General features: G+C 38.9%; 1 protein-coding gene across 1 annotated transcript in view; it reads left to right on the top strand.

The window, feature by feature from the left end:
- The window catches only part of acox3 (acyl-CoA oxidase 3, pristanoyl), a 28,096-nt gene extending 26,186 nt beyond the window's left edge, over window positions 1-1,910 (top strand). Inside the window, exon 18 of the mRNA XM_084711726.1 lies at window positions 294-1,910. Within this exon, the coding sequence (XP_084567852.1) occupies window positions 294-413 (120 nt within the window). The 3' untranslated portion in view covers window positions 414-1,910. The remainder of the gene's footprint in view (window positions 1-293) is intronic.
- Window positions 1,911-19,756: the final 17,846 nt, after the last annotated feature.

Raw genomic sequence — 19,756 nt, 5'->3', positions numbered from 1 at the left:
AGCTGAAATTCACTGTGTAAAGAATGGGAGTCATCATTTAAAACTGAGCTGGTAATCTGCTGCAGCTGCCTGGACTACAGGGACTCCGAGTTAAGCTGTGACTGTTGCATTTTTCCAAAAATCAGTGATCATATCTTTGGTTTTAGGTATCTTTAATTGAAGATAGCACTCTGCATACCACTTTTCATTGATGACTGGACCGTGGCTGGTCTCATTTTCCTGCAGCCGACTGACAGTAACTGAGCCTTCTCCATATTTTCTCTGACTCATGTCTTTGGTTGTCTTTCACGCAGCTTTACAAGAACCTGTGGTCGATGGTGATGCAGGGCAGCCAGGTGCTGGAGCGCCCATCCTGGTGGAAAGAGTTCTGCTCAGACAAGCCTGTGGTCGGATCCCTCCGTCCAAAACTCTAGAACCCAGACACGTCAGCTACAATCCTGGACATGTGTCTGGACTGTCCCAGGTGTAAAAAGTGTGTGCCTTCAAAATAAGCCAACTATACAGTTTAAAATGTAATATGTCTGTATATGCACTATTTCATGCCAAAAACCCTGCAGTGAAACAATATAAACATAAGAAACTTGAACCCAGGTCCAGCACTAAACAAACTGAAGAGACCTCAACACACATCAGTAACCTTCATGGAGAAACTTTGGACCTGCTCACCAGAACATTCCCTAAAACCCTGTTCATACTTTTAAATGATGTAACCACAACAGATGTTATTGTGAAGAATCAGCCCAACTGATATGAAACTGCAGCTTTTGATCTTGAAATATGCTCACCTCTAGGAACAGAGTCAATCCCCAAAAGGAATACATTTATATTTTGCATTTTTTAAGTTTCAGGATGATCCCCACTGTCTCTGCCCCTGTCTCTAAGAATGTTGTTTCTGTGTCTCGAGAGACAGAAATCCTGTGCCAATTTTAACCTGTATCAACAAAACACTGCAATACCCTGTCAGTGCTCTGTCATTGGCTGATGGTGCTACTCTCCAGGTAACACGCAGAAAATATATTAATTATTTTGCCATTTCTTTTGTAATATTTGACTGTCAGAAGCTTGGAGACAAATGAAGTATTTCTGATATGTCCTCAAATACCCCTTTACTTCCTTCCATTAATCAAATAATATTTATTATACATTTGAAAATCATTTGACAGTTTCTTTGTCACTATTTTTAATCAATGGATAAATTATATCATGGTAAATTTATAAAAGAATTTACTGTTATTATTGTTTAAAAATTCCTATCAACTTTAAGGTAACTGTTTGCATGTTGTGGGAATCTACAGTCTGGTGTATAACATGCAAACTTGTAACTTTTCCATCCAGAACAGCTCACCTCAAAATCAAGAGATCTGTGGCGCTCAAAGCGTCAAAAAGTATATTTGAAAAACTCAACAGCATCGCCTCTTTCCAGAAATCATGACCTGGTTGCTCAAAATAATCCACAGACCTTTTCATGAGCAGTTTCATTTCTTTCTGAAGTAGTATCTACTGGAAACTGGAACTTTAGAAACTACTAGCGTCTAATAGAAAGAAAGTAGTTCCAGCATGAAACTGCTCACAACAAGGTCTCTGGATTATCTTGAGTAACTGGGTCATGAGTTTTGGAAAGTGACACTGGTTTTCAGTTTTAAAAATATGTATTTTAGATTTTGGGGTGAACGGTCCTCTTAACACAGCATTAATATTCTAGTACATGGTACATTTTTATGGCCTTACAAGTATCACTACAATGTGAGCCACAGACTTGATCTGGAATATATGTGGCTCATTAAAGGTCAAAAGATTTTGAGTGTTTGAAATGATTGGAAATAACTTTAAAGACTAAGTTGTATATGACATCAATTCAAGATTATAAAAGTGTAGTAAAGATTTGTGGCTAAAAATAAGAAAAAAAGAAAAGGAAACTTCCACTGTGCACTGTGTAACACTTCAGTCACACATGCATTACAAAAGCACTTGTCAGATTCTCTGCAGTACCTCATTGATAAATATAATTTGTACAAACTTTATTTTGACATTCTGATGTTCCACAACTACAAATCTTTCCTATACAGTCACAATATTTTTTTTAAGTTTTCAAACAGTTATATACAACCATGGGCTTTCTGCAGTTATTTCTTCACATTATTTCTAAACATTATTTCACATGCAAAAATCTTATTGACAGTTATTTAAGTCCACAATAATAAGTAATATTTTAAAGAATGTAAAAACTGTGTTACACTGCTAACCTACGAAGTAGCTACTGTTTTAATTTAATTGCAGACAAATAAAGGTATTGTTTTAAATAGTTTCAATTGTGTATACTAGTTATAGTAGTGTATCAATTGTGATAGTAGTTAATGTGCAAATCTAATTTTCACAACCTCAGAGTGGACAAAGTCTTGGGGACACCCTGGGGTCTGGGCCTCACTGAGGGTGAGAACCAATGCTGTAGATGATGTGGGGGTGGTTGCTATACTGGTGATGTCACCGGCACTGGTTCCACGCTGGCCCACGACACAGATTTTGCTATACCGTCATTACTGTGATAAATGTTTTAGCATAGCAAAGATTAACATGCCGTTGTCGCACTAGGGATCGATATTTTTCATGAAAATGAGACATTTTCTACCTCTGAACAGAAGCACACCTTCAGGTAATACCTCAGCTTCGTTGAAACACACTGGTCATATTTCAAGCAGCACTAAATACAACAAGGAGAAATGAGGGTTCAGCCTGACCTTTGGTGCACTTTTTTGTGAAGTACAACATTTAGGTCAGTCAACTTCAGAATTAACATAATCTGCGCAGCGTCTTGAACTTTGCTGCAGCTGTCAAGTTTATTGGCTGTGATCTGTCGCTGTCTGACTGAACAGCCTCCTGGATGTGATATTTTACAATTCTTCATATTACAAACTATAGAAATTTGTTAAATCAAGATTTCAAAGTCATTCTGTTAAGCTGAGACAGATTTCATATTCTGTTACCGTTCAGAGCTGACTGGTGCACGTGTCCAGTAGAAGGCTGGCACCACTCGTGTCAGATACAGTCGGCCTAAAAAGTGATCATCAAGTTAAAAAGCAAAGCTATAAAAGAGTTTTCACTCACTTGATGTCAGTTTATTTTTTGGATGGTCTTTCTTCATTCCCCTGAGGGAGGTAGGCAGGCAGTTCACCACAGCCTGCTGTTGAAGAATCATGTGTGGCTACTTCTCTGGCTTTTTAACCCAGAAGTATAATTCCAGTGTTCTTGCATGATTTGGGCTTTCACTTGGAATTTTACCTGAGATGTTAAATTGACAGCAAATAACTTGTTCAAGAGTGGCGCACTTTATCCATTGTACACAGGGCGCCAAGATAATATGGGTCAGTCAAGAGAAATCATGTGAATTCTTGAATACTAAATGAGGCCAAGGTGTAGAGCTATGTGTAAGCAAGATATTTTAACTTATTTTGCAAAAAAACATCGGACACAATTTATTACTTCTCACAGAGCATTGAACATTGTTAAAAACATGACTGGAGGTGAACTTTAATAATATCTTCTAAAAATGTACACCAGCAAGTACAACTTTAGTTTTGATATATGTGTAAAGTCACTGCAGTGACCAACTGTGCTGTCAGGCCACATAGGTGCACTGTAGACTCAGCAGCACATTGCCACTTGCTGCATTTTCTTTTGTTTGTGAAAAGATAATCCATTTTCTGTCTTCCTCTTGATTCACCATAAAGAAGCATTTATCAGAAGGCTCATTTAGCATCAGTCTTAATGTGGTGCTTTGTATTGACCATTTATGGTTGAACATGGATGTGCAGAGGGTGAGATAAGAGGCTGATCACATGCACATGTATCAGGGTAGACTGTGATTTATGCAGGAACATTGCCTGCAGGTTTTATATAAGTCTGATTTATTTTGGCACATGCCACGGATCCCAGGCACTGTTTTATAGATAAGACTCCAGGGCACGTCAGGTGAGTAAATACTGGTAGAAGAGGTGTTGCAGTGATTTTCGAAGACAGACGGCATTTCTGCTATCTGAATCATATTCTGTTACTCATTCCACCAACAAAGGAACTCACAGGAGAAAAGGCTGAGTTGAGATTTTTTATATTACAGTCACAGTGGGACCAGTGGTCACCAGAGATGCAGTCTTGAGTCATTTGACTTGAACTTGAGTCAGACTTGATTCACAAATTTGATGACTTTAGACTTACCCCCCCCCCCCCCCCCCTCAGTTCGACTTGGACTTAAACACCAGTGACTTGTGACTTCTTGTAAAATTGAGACTTGAAAATACACCTTCCCCAAACCCAGAGTCTTATTATTTATTTAAACCTGAATTCACCAGTCACTCAATTAATTCCCAGAATCAACTGACCGTAACACTGTTCATTCTTAGCAAGTCGACACTTAATTCCCCAGATCCACCGTGTTTGAACCAGTCTGACAGCAGAGAACCACGAAGTATGAACACTACTTTATTATGTATGAGCTCCTGTTGGAAAAAAAAAAATATACTAAAGATAATTTTGTTCACATGTAAAAACTATGAGGTGGTCAAAAAAGATGAAGTGCAGGATGCAGAATCATAGATTGAAAATTACAAATGGAGATGCAACAATTTCCAACTTTGTTTAACATTGAGTTGCACAAGAAGAGTCACCTTGCGAGGCAGCTGGATTAGTGAGATCATTCAAGAATCCATTTTTTTGAAGTTATCCATTTGTGTCCACACCAAAAGTGGTGCAGCCAATCAACATCCTAGAAGGGACTACTGGCAGCTTCAGGCATGGTTTTGGCGTGACGACAGCAAGAAGTATCCATGGAAGCAACTCGCCTCAAACAAACAATGGCGTCTTCTGAAGAAGTTAGTGTAGATACTGTGATAGCGTCAGTTATATCAGAACTACAGAGAAATTCTTCATTGAAAGAAGAGCAAAGAACAACACTGAAGGCTTTTCTCCATGGAATAGATGTTTTTGCTTTTCTCCCTACCAGCTTCAGCAAGAGTTTGATTTGATTGGATAGTGAACAAGATAGTGGACCCAAAAATGCGGACTTGGGCTGAACAGAAAAAGTTAAAAGCAATTTAATGACAACAAATTAAATAGGTAACAGGCTTACTTGGAAAATTGGGTATTCCCAAACACAGAAAATTAAAGCTATAAAAATCCAAAAACAAGGGAAAAGTCCAAAATGGCAAGGAAAACACAGAGGGCTGGGATTCTCATCACAAAGAACGACAACGAACTGACACAGAAACAGAGAAACACAAGAATGAAGTAGAGAAGCAACTAATCAGACACAGGTGAATGTAATGAGACAGGTGAAACTATCAAAAAGGGCGGGAAAGGGACAAAGACAGGAAGTAAAGTCAAGACACATGAGGGAGGATCAGGACAACAAATAAAACAGGAAGTAACTCAAAAAAAAAACCAAACCATGAAAATATCACACTGGAGGTTGTGCTGTTGGACTGAATATCAGCAAGGCTGTGATGATATTCAGTCCAATAGCACAAACTCCCGTGCAGTATTAGCTTAATTGCTAACTTGACTGTTTATTTAGAACGTTAGATATTAATTTTAAAGTCATGCCGAGTGTCATGAAAAGACTGGAAAAATTGCGTCCATGTGCACAAATGCAACAGACTATTTTATGAACTGCAATGAGACTGTGTTTCTAAAGGACATCTATGTTTTACTCATTTGTGAGCTGAAGCTCAGCAGTTCAGCTCCACTTCTGAATAACTCATAAATACATGGAAAGTGCTTGTAAATAAAGTTGTTTTCTTCCCCTCCACCAGACATAAGTGTCTTTTTGTGGGACAGAGCTGACTGACTCAGCTTGACTCATTTGTCAAGACTGAATTTAGAGACCCTGAACCTTCACTGTTTATAATACCACCCGTCTGCCCCAAAAAACCAAAACTACAAAATTACAGGTTGGGCCGTGACAGTTGACGAGATTAAGATGTTGCTTGAGAGAAGAGAGGAGGGAGGACAGATGCAGACAGGAGGGAAATTGGAACGGATGATGAAGGACAAGGAAAAAAAGAAGAGGGCCTGCTGCCAAATGTGAAGAGACGCAGAAAAAGACATTCAAGACTTTAAGGCACACATCTCCACATCTTCAGTTTAAATGATAAAGATTTTAAAAGTAAATGTTTTCAAATGGTTTGTAGACTTTATATCTGTCTTTCTGCCAGCGCTCCAATAAACCCTGACAGCAGGATGATGAATAGATATTAACTCACACTGCACTGAGAAACAATCAGTGATTTGTTACAGCCAGCGGTGTGATTCATATCTCAGAATGAATAAATGTAGTCATTATTCTCACATCCCCAACACATGTTCAGTTAGGACTAACTCTGTACTGTATCTTCCAAAAAGCTTAGCACAGTTTCTGTCAGTGCAGCAGAGCAGAGAGAAGTGCATTATGGGGGATCACAATGCAGTTTGTCATTTTGATGACAAGGGTCGAAAGAGGAGGGGTGCAACTCAGGTTTTGGATTAGAACGATTCTTCACTGCTGGATGACCTAAAAATATTAGGATATTATGTAATTTTTCTTTCAATATTAAATTATTTAAGGGATAGTTCACCCAAAAATGAAAATTCTGCCATTATCTCCTCACCCTCATGCTGATTGAAAGTGGGGTTTATCTTTTTAGTCCACAAAACACAGCTGGAGTTTCACAGGAAAACAGTATTGCACAATCTCCAAAACAATGGAAGTCAATGGTGACCAGTTTTCAAACTTCAAAGTAAAAAAAGACAACAGAATAAAAACATAAAATGTCTCCATACTGCTTGTCTGCCGTAATCTGAGTCTTCCAGTCCAGGGAGCTGCTATTGCCCAGCAACCCCCTCTATGTACATGAAATGGTTTGGTCCTGCCCCAAAACACCACACAGTGTTTGCTAGCAGTGAATTGTGAGTGAAGAGTGTGGTTTGGTTTGGTTTGGTTTGGCTTGGTTTTGGCTTTGGTCTGGTTTGATTTGATTTGGCTTGGTTGGTTTGTTTTTTGTTTGGTTTGGTTAGTTCAGTTTTGGATTTATTTGGTTGGTTCTGGTTTTGTTTGAATTGGTTTGGTTTGGTTTGGTTTTTGTTTGGTTTGGTTTGGTTAGTTTTGGTTTGGTTTGGTTTGGTTTGGTTTGGTTTGGAGCGCTGTTGGAGCAGCATCACGTCTCATATTAAAGATCTTTAAATCAGTCAATTCATATTTTCAGTGTTTACATTTCATGCCTCTTTTTAGCCAATATTTAATCCGGCAGACTATTTATGCTAAATTGTTTGCCCCTGGTGCCCTAGTGTCAGGTCTCAGTTGTGTCAGGTCCCACAGATGCTAGTCTGACTCACTGGATGCACACTGCAGGTATACGTCCTGCCATTGGTTGCATGCTTCAAGTGGCATCGTGGTGTACGCTATCTACATTTTCAGTGTCCACAGGAAACAAGAACAACCTCCTAGTTGCAACCTACACACTGAAGACGCCAAATTACCACCTGGGACACTGGACTGGTACAAATGTAAATAGCTGTTAGCTTTTATTTTGCAGGGATGTAGTCATTGTAATGCCATACCTCACCTCCCAACGAGCAAATGTTCCACCAAAACAAGTTCTCCCTTGGCGCTATTTTGCAGCACCATTGCTGCATCTTGGACTCAGTGCCATCCAAGATGTTTGCAATTGGTTTAAAGAAATGCAAACAAGGCAGAGTATAACACAGACTTTTCTCCAGCATTGAGTGCTTCACTCCCCATGTGCATCAGTGAGCGTTGGCCGCCCATGACCCTGTCACCAGTTCACCACTGTTCCTTCCTTGGACCACTTTTGATAGATACTGACCACTGCAGACCAGGAACACCCCACAAGAGCTGCAGTTTTGGAGATGCTCTGATGCAGTCCTCTAGCCATCACAGTTTGGTCCTTGTCAAACTCACTCAAATCCTTACGTTTGTCCATTTTTCTGCTTCTAACACATCAACTTTGAGGACAGAATGTTCACTTCCTGCCTGATATATCCCACCCACTAACAGGAGCCATGATGAAGAGATAATCAGTGTTCTTCACTTCACCTCTCACTGGTCATAATGTTATGCCTGATCGGTGTATTTGCGGTATTATGAACTGGTAAAAGTCCAAGAATGCTCTATAATACAAGACAATACTGTATTATATATAGGTATATATAGGAGGGGTGGTGCTTAGCAAGGGGTAAGTTGTTCATCAAAAATGTATCTACAAAATGAGACAATAATCATTGTTTGTTTTTTTAAATTGTTTTTGGGCTTTTTTTTGCCTTTATTGATAGGACGTGACACGCAGCAGGAATTGAACCAGTGGCCGCTGCAGAGAACTGATAGTCTCCATGCATGGAGTGGATGCTCTACCAACTGAGCTTAACAGCCAACCCCTTTGTCTTTTTGTTAACAGCAGATCACTTTGATATATGTCAGGGAGTACTGGAACAGTCAGAAGCAGCCGCAGTGAGCTGCCTGTAGTATTCCAAAAATATTCCTGAAATATTTATGATCATTCAGTGGAGCCTGTGCTACTGAAAATACACTCCCAGAACCACAAAATATTTTAGGGAGAGACATGACTACAGATGCAGTTTTTAATATTAGAGCCATCCCCTTAATTTGTTTAAAGTGATCAAATCACTGGCTGTCACTTCTCCAACAACACTGTACAATAAAAGCCAGTTTAGGCAAAAACAAAATCATTTAAAAGTTTTATTTGAAAGCATATTAGAGATATTTTCCTTCCCTACACTTTATTGGCACAGCTGTCCAGAATCTACTTGAAAATGAGCCACAGAATTCTTTTACACTTGTGTCAACCAACACAATAAGTGAAACAAAACACACCTGAGATTTATCACCAACTGATACAATGGCACGTCTATATTAACACTGACTCAGCGACATATGTTGAAACTCAGCGAACCACAGTGACTCAGCACAGAAACAACAGACAGTTATCTACCCTTTCAGTTCATGATCCTACTGATAACATGAACTAGTATCTAAAGGGCTAGTTCACCCAAAAATGAAAACTCAGTAATTATCTACTCCCCCTCATGCTGATAGAAGGTCAGGTTTTTGTTTTTTGTAATCCACAAAACACTGCTGTGGTTTCACAGGAAAAATGGTGTTGTAGAATCTCCCAAACAATGGAAGTGAATGGTTTTCAAATGTAAAAAACACAACAGAAAAAGAAACATAAAATGCCTCCATATTGCTTGTCTGGTGGAATCCAAGTCTCATAAAGCCCCTTGATGTTTTTTCTTTTCTAAAATGTGATTGGTCACATGCTGTGTTCCTCACAGAAGGAAACCAATCACAGTACCTGCTCTCAACTGGGACTGATGTAAAAGCAGAAATACATCATCCAGCTGTGCTCTGTAACAAGAACAAGCAAGCTCTCCCTCTTTCATTCAAACTAAACTCTGTAATGGTGACGGCAGGAGAATTAAATCTCAAAATGTTATTATGATTAGAAAAAGAGAAATTATTCCAGGTAGCTTTTAATGTTGGATTTTTTTTTATCGGGGTGAAAAATACCACATAATTAATGAAAATACTGCTCGTGAAGACAGAAAGAAATCTCAGTTAATTAACAGACTTGGAGAACAACTTACAGTCGGCTTCAATCTGCTTTTATGATGTGATTTTAATACAGTTACATCAGAAAATGACAATAACTGTCCTTTTTGTTTTTGATTGTATTTCTATGTTGAAGTGTTTATAGGTGTTTCTATAGACTTTGTGTAGCAGAGTGGTTCTACAAGCAGGTCAGTGCATCATCAGGTGGTTTCAGAGAGTTACAAGCTTCTGTAAATGCATCATGAAAACAATACAGCAATGTACTGATATTAGAAAATGTACTTTGAAATTTGTACTTTTGAATACTTAAGTATTTTTAAAAGCAAGTACTCTAGTACTTTAACTTGAGTAAAATTTTGACTGATCAACTTTCACTTGTAGTTGAGCAATATTTGACCAAGAGTATCTATACTTTGACTCAAGTACTGGGGTTTGTTGGTACTTTGTCCACCACTGGTTCTGATGATGTCACTGGTTCTGACCTCACAGATGATGTCACACTCAAGATATTATGGGCTCTGATGATGCCACTGCTTCTGAGGGATTATTGATCAGTGGTGGACAGTAATGAAGTACATTCACTTGAGTACTGTACTTAAGTACAGTTTTTGAGTATCTGTACTTTACAGTTTGGACAGTGTACATACACACGTGAATATGACTCCAAGCTAAGGATATACAGTGAAGATTCAGGGTAAACACATGGTGTAAATGACATCTTTCAAGTCAGCTTGACATGTTGGGGCTTTAGGAGACTTGGATTACACAAGAGGAGCAACATGGAGGCATTTTATGTTTTTGTTGTGTTGTTTTTGTAAGTTTAAAAACTACTACTCACTATTCACTTCCATTGTTTGGGAGATTCTGCAACTTGTAACTCAGAAAAGCACTATTTCCCCCCATAAAACTAATTAGTTATAGTAACTTGAGTATTTGTAATTAGTTACTTCCACCCCTGGGTACAAGTCTAGAGACTCATATTACATCATCCCTTTCAATCATGTCATTTGACCCATTAGAAGTGTGTGTTAATGGCTGTATTTCCAGAGATCCTACTCTCTGCCTGTATTTCCTTATTTAATGTCCTTGTTTTGCGGTGCTCGGGATGATTCACCAACTTAAAATGTTGTGTATTTTATGTCCTGATATGTTTATGAACAGCTCAGTCAAATCCTACTGACTCTACCTGTAAGTTTTATTACACCCAAAGATTTCAAGTTTCAGATGTATATCAGCTATTGGAAATTAAAATTTTGAGTGACTGGTATCAATAACAGATATTAGATCAAGTTATCTTTGATTATCTGCAAACCCAGCTGTTTTCAAAACAGAGACCTGAGGCTGGGCTCACATGAGACCATGCCAAAAGCAACTGGCAGCCACTGTGAAAGCCTGTTATCATGGACTCATCGGCCGGCACTCATTCATTTTACAACATTTATAGCCACAGCATCGCCACATAATGCCTGTTTGAACCCACCACAGAACGACTCAGCAAAAAAACATGTCTGCTTTGCCCATACTGAGCCTCTCGTCACTGTTTGAAACTGTGTTTTTAGACCCAAATGGAGAACGTGGTCTCTAATTAAAGGATTTCTGCTCATGGAGGCAGGGACGACAACAGAAATAGACTCTCAGACATGTCCATCATTTATCCATAGGTTCTTTGCCACAGGCTAAGCAAGGTAGTCCATATGTCCCTCCAAAGAGAGGCATCCTGATCAGATGCTCAGCCAACCTCTGTGAGTTGTTGCCAGCAGGAAGGAGCAGCAGTTCTCAGGTTGTCAAATTATGACGTCTACATCACCCTTAACCGTCTGTATGAGACGATGCCAGAAAGCAAATGATTAACGTTGTGAGACTGTTACATTTGGTTAGGTCAGGTGTCTGCAACCTTCAGGATTAAAAGAGACATTTTTGGCCAAAAAAAGAAGAAAAAATCTTTCTGGAGCTGCAACTTTTTTCCCTGAAGACTTAGCAAACTTAGAGCGACTTGAGAAGACTCACCATTGTCAAAATTTAGAGGAAACAGCACTGAGCCATTTTTAAAAACTTTGGTGTATTGGCTACATAGTCTCACACTGTAAAAAAAAAAAGTTGTTGAGATGACTCAAAATTTCAAGGCAAAGTACTTTAATAGATTTTTGAGTTTTGAGCTCAACTCAAACACTTTAATTTTGAAATAACTTTTAAATGTTTTGTCAGCCCATAATCTTGAGTTGAGATAGTTTACTTTTCTTCTTTAGATAAACTTGAATCTTTGAGTTTTAGAAACTCAAAAAAATGTGTTTCAAACGAAAATTGGTCACAGTGAGCTGTGAACTTGATTTGTCATTGATTTGGTGCCTGAATCTTTTTAAATACACTTTTTTCAAATACACGTTTGGTTTCTAAAACCAAAAGAAGTTTTTCTAAAGAAGAAAAGTAACTTATCTCAACAAAAGATCAGTAGTTGGTAGTTTGAGTTTGAGTTGGGTTCAAAACTCTATTGCAGTACATTAGCTTGAAATCTTGAGTTGTCTCAACTTTTTCACAGAACTACAACAAGGATAAATGAAAATTAAAATGTTTTAAAAAAGTAACCATTATTCAGCTGTATGGAGCCACTGGAGAGGGGCTAAAGAGCTGCATGTGGCTCCAGAGCCTCAGGTTAGGTTCAGGCACCAAAACTTCATGGTTAGGGTTAGGAAAAGATGGTTTGAGTTCAAGTAAGTTACACAGGCTCTATGACCGAGGGACACATTGGGTTATGTCATTTTATGTACTGTTATGCAAAAGGACCAGTGTATAGGATTTAGTGGCATCTGGTGGTGATCTTGGAGACTGCCTCCTCAATGGGATCATGCTTATGATGTTTGACCCTATAGATAATTAACAATTGAGCTAATTTTGATGTTTGACTTAACTCTTTAACTTACATTCACTGAGCCTCCCTTGAAACAGTCTTTGGGGAGGCCCACGTCCCACTTTGAACACCTCTGGTGTAGGAGAACCTCTGGTGTAGGTGGTCCCAAAACTCAAAAAATGCAAAAGGCCACATTTAGTGGCAGTGTTTGGTTTGTCTGTTCTAGACTACTGTAGAAACATGGTGGTGCAGCACAGAAGAGGGGCTGCTCCCTCTGTAGATACAAAGGACTCATTCTAAGATAACGAAAACAAACCAGTCCTTATTTTCAGGTGATTATACACTCATGAAAACATACTTATGAATATTATATTACATTTTGTAAATGTAAAAGTACTAGTGTTAGAAAAATACTTAAGTAAAAGTACAAAGTATTCATCTCAAAAACTAATCAGAGTATTAGTTACTTTTAACCGTTGATGTCACAGTCACCTCTCCAAACTAGAGTTACAATTTTCGTGCATTTTCCTGAACCGATACTTGAAAACACTAAAAATCAATGAATCATTAATATTTTATAAGATACAAAACAGGTAGTTTTCCTCGATTTTCCATTTTTTCTGTGATTTTTTTTCTCATTTTAAGTCCAAGTTCAGTTCTCCTTTTTCAATTAACAGCTCTGCCAGACAACACAACGTTAAAATATAATATAAATATCCATGAATGGATTTTTAATTCGTTAAATTCTTAACTTAATTTATTTATTTTCTGACAATAAACTGAATATCTCTGAGTTGTGAAACACTGATCAATATTTTCTGACATTTTCTGGACCAATCAACTAATCGATTAGTGGAAAAATTATTGCCAGATTGATCATTAGTTGAAAAATAGCACACATACGTCTGCTCCACCCATTTTTACATGTTTGGACCTGTTTTTCAATTGACAAGATTGTGACATGGTCCGTTTGTGATCAGATCACCTGATTGGCTACTAAAATGCAGATGAAAGGTTTGGATGTTGATTCAAATTGTACTCAGTACTCAACTATGGGTTTAAAAGTAATTATATCTTATGATGCATACTTAAGTATGAGTAAAAGTACATACTTGTAAATCTACTCATAAAAATACAAGTACCCCAGAAAACCTACTTAATAATGTAATTAGTGTGGATGTATTACTTCCACCGCTGGTCTGAGGTCAGACAGTGTTGATGGTGTTTACAGGTCTGTCCACACTGACTCAACATCTTGCTGCTGTGTCTCGACATTCATGCCATCCTGGCTTTGTGCCAGTTTTCTACAACACAAGTCTGTCCAGAATATAGGTCAGTGTTACTCCGCTGTAATGAATCAAATTGTGAATTTCTTCCAGCTGCACAACCTTCTGCTGCACACACTTCAGGAAATGGAAAAAAAAAGAGTTCTGTACACACACTGCCTCTAAAATAATGACATTCCAGGCTTGTTTGACACATTGGGACAGACACGTGTGTGTTGATACCAAAAAGGCACTGAGTTTTGAACACCAGCACTTTACACACACATCAGTACCACGGCTTTGTACTGCATTTTTCACCACCTGAGTTCTATCTGTATTTTAGTCAGTAACCACAATGAAAGGCAGAGTTTCTGGCTGCAGCCTTGAGCGAGGCTTCCCACTGCGTTAAAAATAAACTCCTGACCTGTCAAGAGCTGGAGGGAAAGAGTGATTATGGCTGAAAACCATCACCGTCTGTCCTGTGCTGACTTTATCACTGAACCCCAAAAAGAGTTTCCTTTGTTTTTTTTTTGTTTTGTTTTTTTCCCCCACATTCCAGCACAGGAGACTTGTTTCCACTCAGGAATGTTTATGAGCAGGCCGTGAGGAGAGCTCAGCCTTGTTTCCACACAGTCAGGTATTGTACTACTGTTCTCAATAGCTTCTAAATGTTGTCCGCAGAAACGTCGCATGAGTCACTGCCTGTGACCTACATTTCAAGGTGAGGAAATATGGACAAAAAAACATGGATTTCCGCACCATGGAGACATTACAGATGCAAAAGTTGCTTCCAAAAGCTGATGGAGAGTATTGCTTTGTTGGCAACTTGCATGTAAACATTTGGGTTTTGTCAATGTGATAAAAGCATCAGTCTATTCAGACTAAAAGCACAAACACTTATGAACTGAGACGATGTAAAAAAAAAAAAAGTCGACTCACATTTCGTCCTCTTCATTCCAACAGAGTACTTCATCAACACACATGTGGTTCACATTTGGTTATGGAAAGACAACTTGCAGCATCAGAATCATGCCCACCATAAACCAGATACTTGACAGTGCTGAACATCTGCTAGACGCTATCTGAAACTTCCACTGGGAGGTTATTCAGCTGCATGTGGTGACATAAGCTTTTCACCATTCACTAATGTTGGTTAAAGGAACGATTGACTATAAGGGGAAATGCTTTTTTTCCCCAGTCTTATTATGCCAAGCAATTAATTTTAAAGCTGTACTAATTAATATTTTTAGAATAAAATGGATCAAATGCCTGTGAGTAATGTGACTGTCTCTTCTGATGACCCTTTTCCACAGAGATCCACAGGGCTAGCTAGGTCAGTGGTGCTAACCATACAGCCTATTCACTCTTTCCCCACCAATGACGAGATAATCTGTCAATTCCCGTTTTCACTGCCACAGTGTAGGGGAAGATGTGACAGATTATTTGACAAAAATGTGTCACTTGAAGAAGAAGAGAACTGCTGGAATTGAAGAGCAGAAGAAGATGTTATGTAGCAAGCATGAAATAGATCGGTGCTCAGCTGCAGATCTGCAGGACGGAGTAGAGTCCCGCGACCTGGTGCACAGAGCAGCGCTGCTCTTGATGCAATCTCCGGACCTCCATGGCAGCCAGAACACAGCGAGGCTGCTCACACCGCAGCCCCTGAGACTCTCGCCACAGCCAGCAGTGTTTCAGCCGAGGGTCAGGACGCACAGCTAACGTTAGCCACACTGTTGACACTGATTTCACCCATGTAATATGAATTGACAAAAAACAGTTGTTATTCTGCTTTAAAATGTTTGTCACAAAACCATATGCTTATAAAAAAGCATGAATGACTCTAGAACAAACTGTTTTGTATGTCTGAAACTATTGATATATTCCATGTGAAAACATTCATAGAAATGAATATTGTGTGGGTGCTCAAAAATCTGTAAATTTAGTCAAAAATGCTGGCACTGGCTGGCATTTTTTTTAAGAAAACTGCTGGCGGGAAAAGAGCTTTGGTTTGGTTTGGTGTTTACATCCCCCACTGTCATAAGCAGAAACCTCTCCTCCATGAGCAGATGCATGCTTCCTTCTGCTAACATGTTTAGTTTGTTAGAAACTAGGGGTGTAGATCACAAGTTTCATCACAATACAATATTTTATTGATTCTTTGGACAACAATATATTTGAAAGAAAATAGTTCCTACATCAAACTGCTCACAACAAGGTGACACATTTCTGTAGGGTTTTGGGAATAAGATCAGTTCTTTCAGAGGTGATACAACCTTTGGGCTCAGATGGGATGGACACCTCTACTCCATCACTTCGTTTAGGGCAGGGGTGTCAAACATACAGCTCACGGGCCAAAACTGGCCCACTAGAGGGTCCAGTCCGCGGGATGTCTTTGCAAAGTGTGAAAATTACAGAGAAGACATTAATTTTAGGGATGAAACCATTCCTAGAGTAATTTGAGTAATTTGATTACTAAAATCCGTTTAAATCCGAACAACTGTACAGCACACTGTGTCTCGCATGTTTATTACAACAGTCGAAACTAATGTGATGGCTAATGACATCAACACCAACCAGATGCACATAAAATTAAACAACTGTATAAGGAGGCCTATATGTAAAACAGGAGAGTCTGTGTTTCTCTGTGAGAAACTTTCAGATCTTCTCACAGCAGAGTGAACAGGTGAGGGAGGAGAGAAAGACAGACTGATCACTAATCAATCACTGATACTGTCGTCCTCTCGGACTGATTAAAAAATAAAAATGCCAAAATTGGTGTCAAACCAAACCTGGGTGTCCACACAAATAAAGTCTTTGTGTGAAACACTGCAAAGTGTAACATCGTGCTGTTTACAGACAGTCTGCTGTCTGTAGTTTGACAGAGAGACAGAGAGGGTCATGTCTAGAAGGGAACCCTAGACCCGCGAAAGATCACGTGAGTTTGATTATTTTAGTAGAAATAACGAACACAAATCTCGCGAGAGTTGTGCAAATAAAGAGTTACCTTCTAGACACGACCGAAAAAGGTGCACTGCTCAAAAAATTGAAAATCATGTCTTGGTGCTGATGTTTTTAATGTGGCGGGCCACCATAAATAAAACACTATTCACTGAACCACAGAGAGTCACTGAAACACTGATCACTGACCTGCTGTGATGGAAAAAATACTCATATTCTTTATTTAAGTAAAAACACTAATACCACAATGTAAAAATACCTAATTACAATTTTAAAATCTTGCATGTTATTATTTAGTTTTTTGAAAAGTCAACATTTTTATTGCTGTTGTTGTACTTTAATGGTATTCTTATTGGTATTTTTGATGACTAAATACAGACCTGCAAACTCATAAGACAAGTGACATGTTGGTAAACCAGTCTCCTGTCCTCTGGGGGTCTGGGACCGTCTGTCCTGCTCCAGAAGAAAAATTTACTTTTACCTTTGTACTTGGAAAAAAAGTAGAAAGTAAAGTAAAAACAGTAAAAGTAAATCTACATTTAAAGTAAAGTTACTTTACTGAGTATTTTAACTTAAGCAATTTATAGTTGTTCATTTAATAAACCTGTCTTATCTTCTCTTTTGTATATTACCATTGTTCTTAAATAAAACAAAAGTAATGTAATAGAAAAAAATACAGAACGCAATATTTCTTATCCGATTACTCGATTAATTGGCAGAATAATCGATAGATTATGCTTTAATTTTACTGGTCCGACCCACTTGAGATCAAATTGGGCTGTATGTGGCCCCTGAACTAAAATGAGTTTGACACCCCTGGTTTAGGGTTTCAAGCACTTTTTTCCAGCAAAAGACAAAATATAATCATCACCATTCAGTCATCACCATTTTCAAAAGCTTTTAAAGGCTGATGTCAGTTTCAACAGTTTTGGAAACCATTTACGTACCTAAACAAATTAGGTTTCTTTGCAGGTTTTGCAGACTCAAACTGTTTAGCTAATCCCTCTTACAACATGCTGAAATGGTTCCTCTGGTCATACAACTGACATACAGTACAACTGCCAAAAATTAAACACATAGCACCCACTAGTTGTGGTCAAGAGGGAATTTCCATTATATCTGCACCATGCTGCCTGAAACATGTTTTGATCAATGCCAGTATTCACAAAACAAGTGTAGTCCACTGTGCAAGACACAAGGCTCAAAGAGTATGCTCACACTGAGGTGTTCATAACAGAGGGAGGAGTAATAGGTTTTGTTCAAAATGAAGGCATTGCATTGTGATCTGATTTGATCTGCCAGAGCATCCGGACTGAGACACATCTGTAGAAAATCTGATTGGAATTTGCATTTTCAGCCACCTCTAAATGTGGCTTGGATCTGATTTCCAAAAAAATCACAGTTCATGTGTTTTTTTTTTTACTGTCCAGACTATCTAAAATCAATCAGGATGCAATCTAGATATGCCAAAAAACAGATGTGTCAACTCAACTTTGACATATGACAAAAGCAGAGTTGATGAACATGACTGAACTGATGAAATTACACTAAATTTCTATTTAATGATTTGAGTTACAGACTTTATATGATTAACAACTTAATTAATCATCACAATTCTGTTCATGATTTAGCATTCAAGTTGGCTTTGGTGCATGTATTGTGTAACATGTGCATGGGTCACACCCACACCACACCCTATTTCTCTCATCATCCATCCATCCATTCAGCAAAGCAGCCCATACATCCTGTTCCACAGGTGCATCCTGCTGGGGGAGGCCAAGGTGTTCCCAGGACAGGTGGGATAAATAATCCCTGCAATGTGTTCTTGGCAGAGCAGCAGTCCCATCTAGTTGTCTAAGCTCCTAACCCTGAGCCTGGAGAGGAAACAAAATTTTGGATGCTTGTATCCAATCTTATTTTTTCAGTCATCACCCAAAGCTCATGAAGAAAGATAATGGCTTAAATGTTGATTGACCGGTAAATCAAGAGCTTTCCTTGGTCAGGCTTAACTTTGTCTTCACTTGAAATCCCTATAGAGTCACACCTTGGGAAGAGAGCTTTCATGGAAGAGGGCACAGTCACACCGGTGAAAATTTGTGTCTTTGTGTGGAGTTAATCTTTGGTGAACTTTGATAAAGTTGCAGCCTCTACCAATAGCAGGCGATGGTCACTCCCGTTTTTGCGCAAGTGTTATCATGCCCTTCAGAAGACCAGAAACCCCGACTGGAAGCAGACCTGAGAGACAAGGTTCCCAGCTTGCGCTTGGTGGCCGGGCTCACTTACAAGGCAGGACATAAGGGTCAAGTGTAGCCACGGCCATGGCTGAGGGGTTTAAGATGCCAACCATGAACTATAACATCCCTGGTTCAAATGCAGCCAGGGACCAGCCTGACTTTTGCTAAATTTCAGGTGAAGGTTTGGTGAATCGCCAAATAGGTGGTGTGTAGGGCTGGGTATGGTTTAAAAAATTATGATACCAGAAACCTTAAAGTGATACTGATACCAACGAAATACTTTTTTTGAAGGTTCTTTATAAAGAAGACTTGCAGTGATTGGCTGCGAGCAAAACCATATAAATAGTGATTTTATTCTAGATTTGGGCACCAAAAGGATTGAATGCAGGTATCATTTCACAGGAGCAGCTTCTATACTACTTGGTACTGGGTTATTTCAATTGATACCTTAGAAATATTGAGTGCTGATACCCAGCCCTAGTGGCATGTGATGGCAGGGCCTGATCACAGGCTAAGAAAACAGATGTACACATACATGGACAGGTGTGGATCATGGATGCACAGTAGTTGTATTTATAGTTCTTCCCGGAGGACACATTCCACATGTGCAGTAGATTTGCGGTGTAGTTGCCACAACAAATTAAGGGTACACGGATGTCTGCAAAGAGCCTACATATACATCCTCTGATGAGCAAATTTAGGTCACACGGAGCCTTGCAGACACTCATTCAAACTCCAGTCACAGATATGAAAATATAATACTGGCTTGAGTTAAACCAATGTGGATGCTGCCCTGGCCATGAAACAGTGGACAGTGGATTTTGGGGACTTGAAGAATGCT

This window comes from Lutjanus erythropterus, chromosome 23 (genome assembly GCF_056507025.1).
Source record: "Lutjanus erythropterus isolate fLutEry1 chromosome 23, fLutEry1.hap2, whole genome shotgun sequence".
Taxonomy (NCBI): domain Eukaryota; kingdom Metazoa; phylum Chordata; class Actinopteri; order Lutjaniformes; family Lutjanidae; genus Lutjanus; species Lutjanus erythropterus.
Note: the sequence above shows the minus strand (reverse complement) of the source record. Positions and strands in the feature narration are given on the sequence as shown.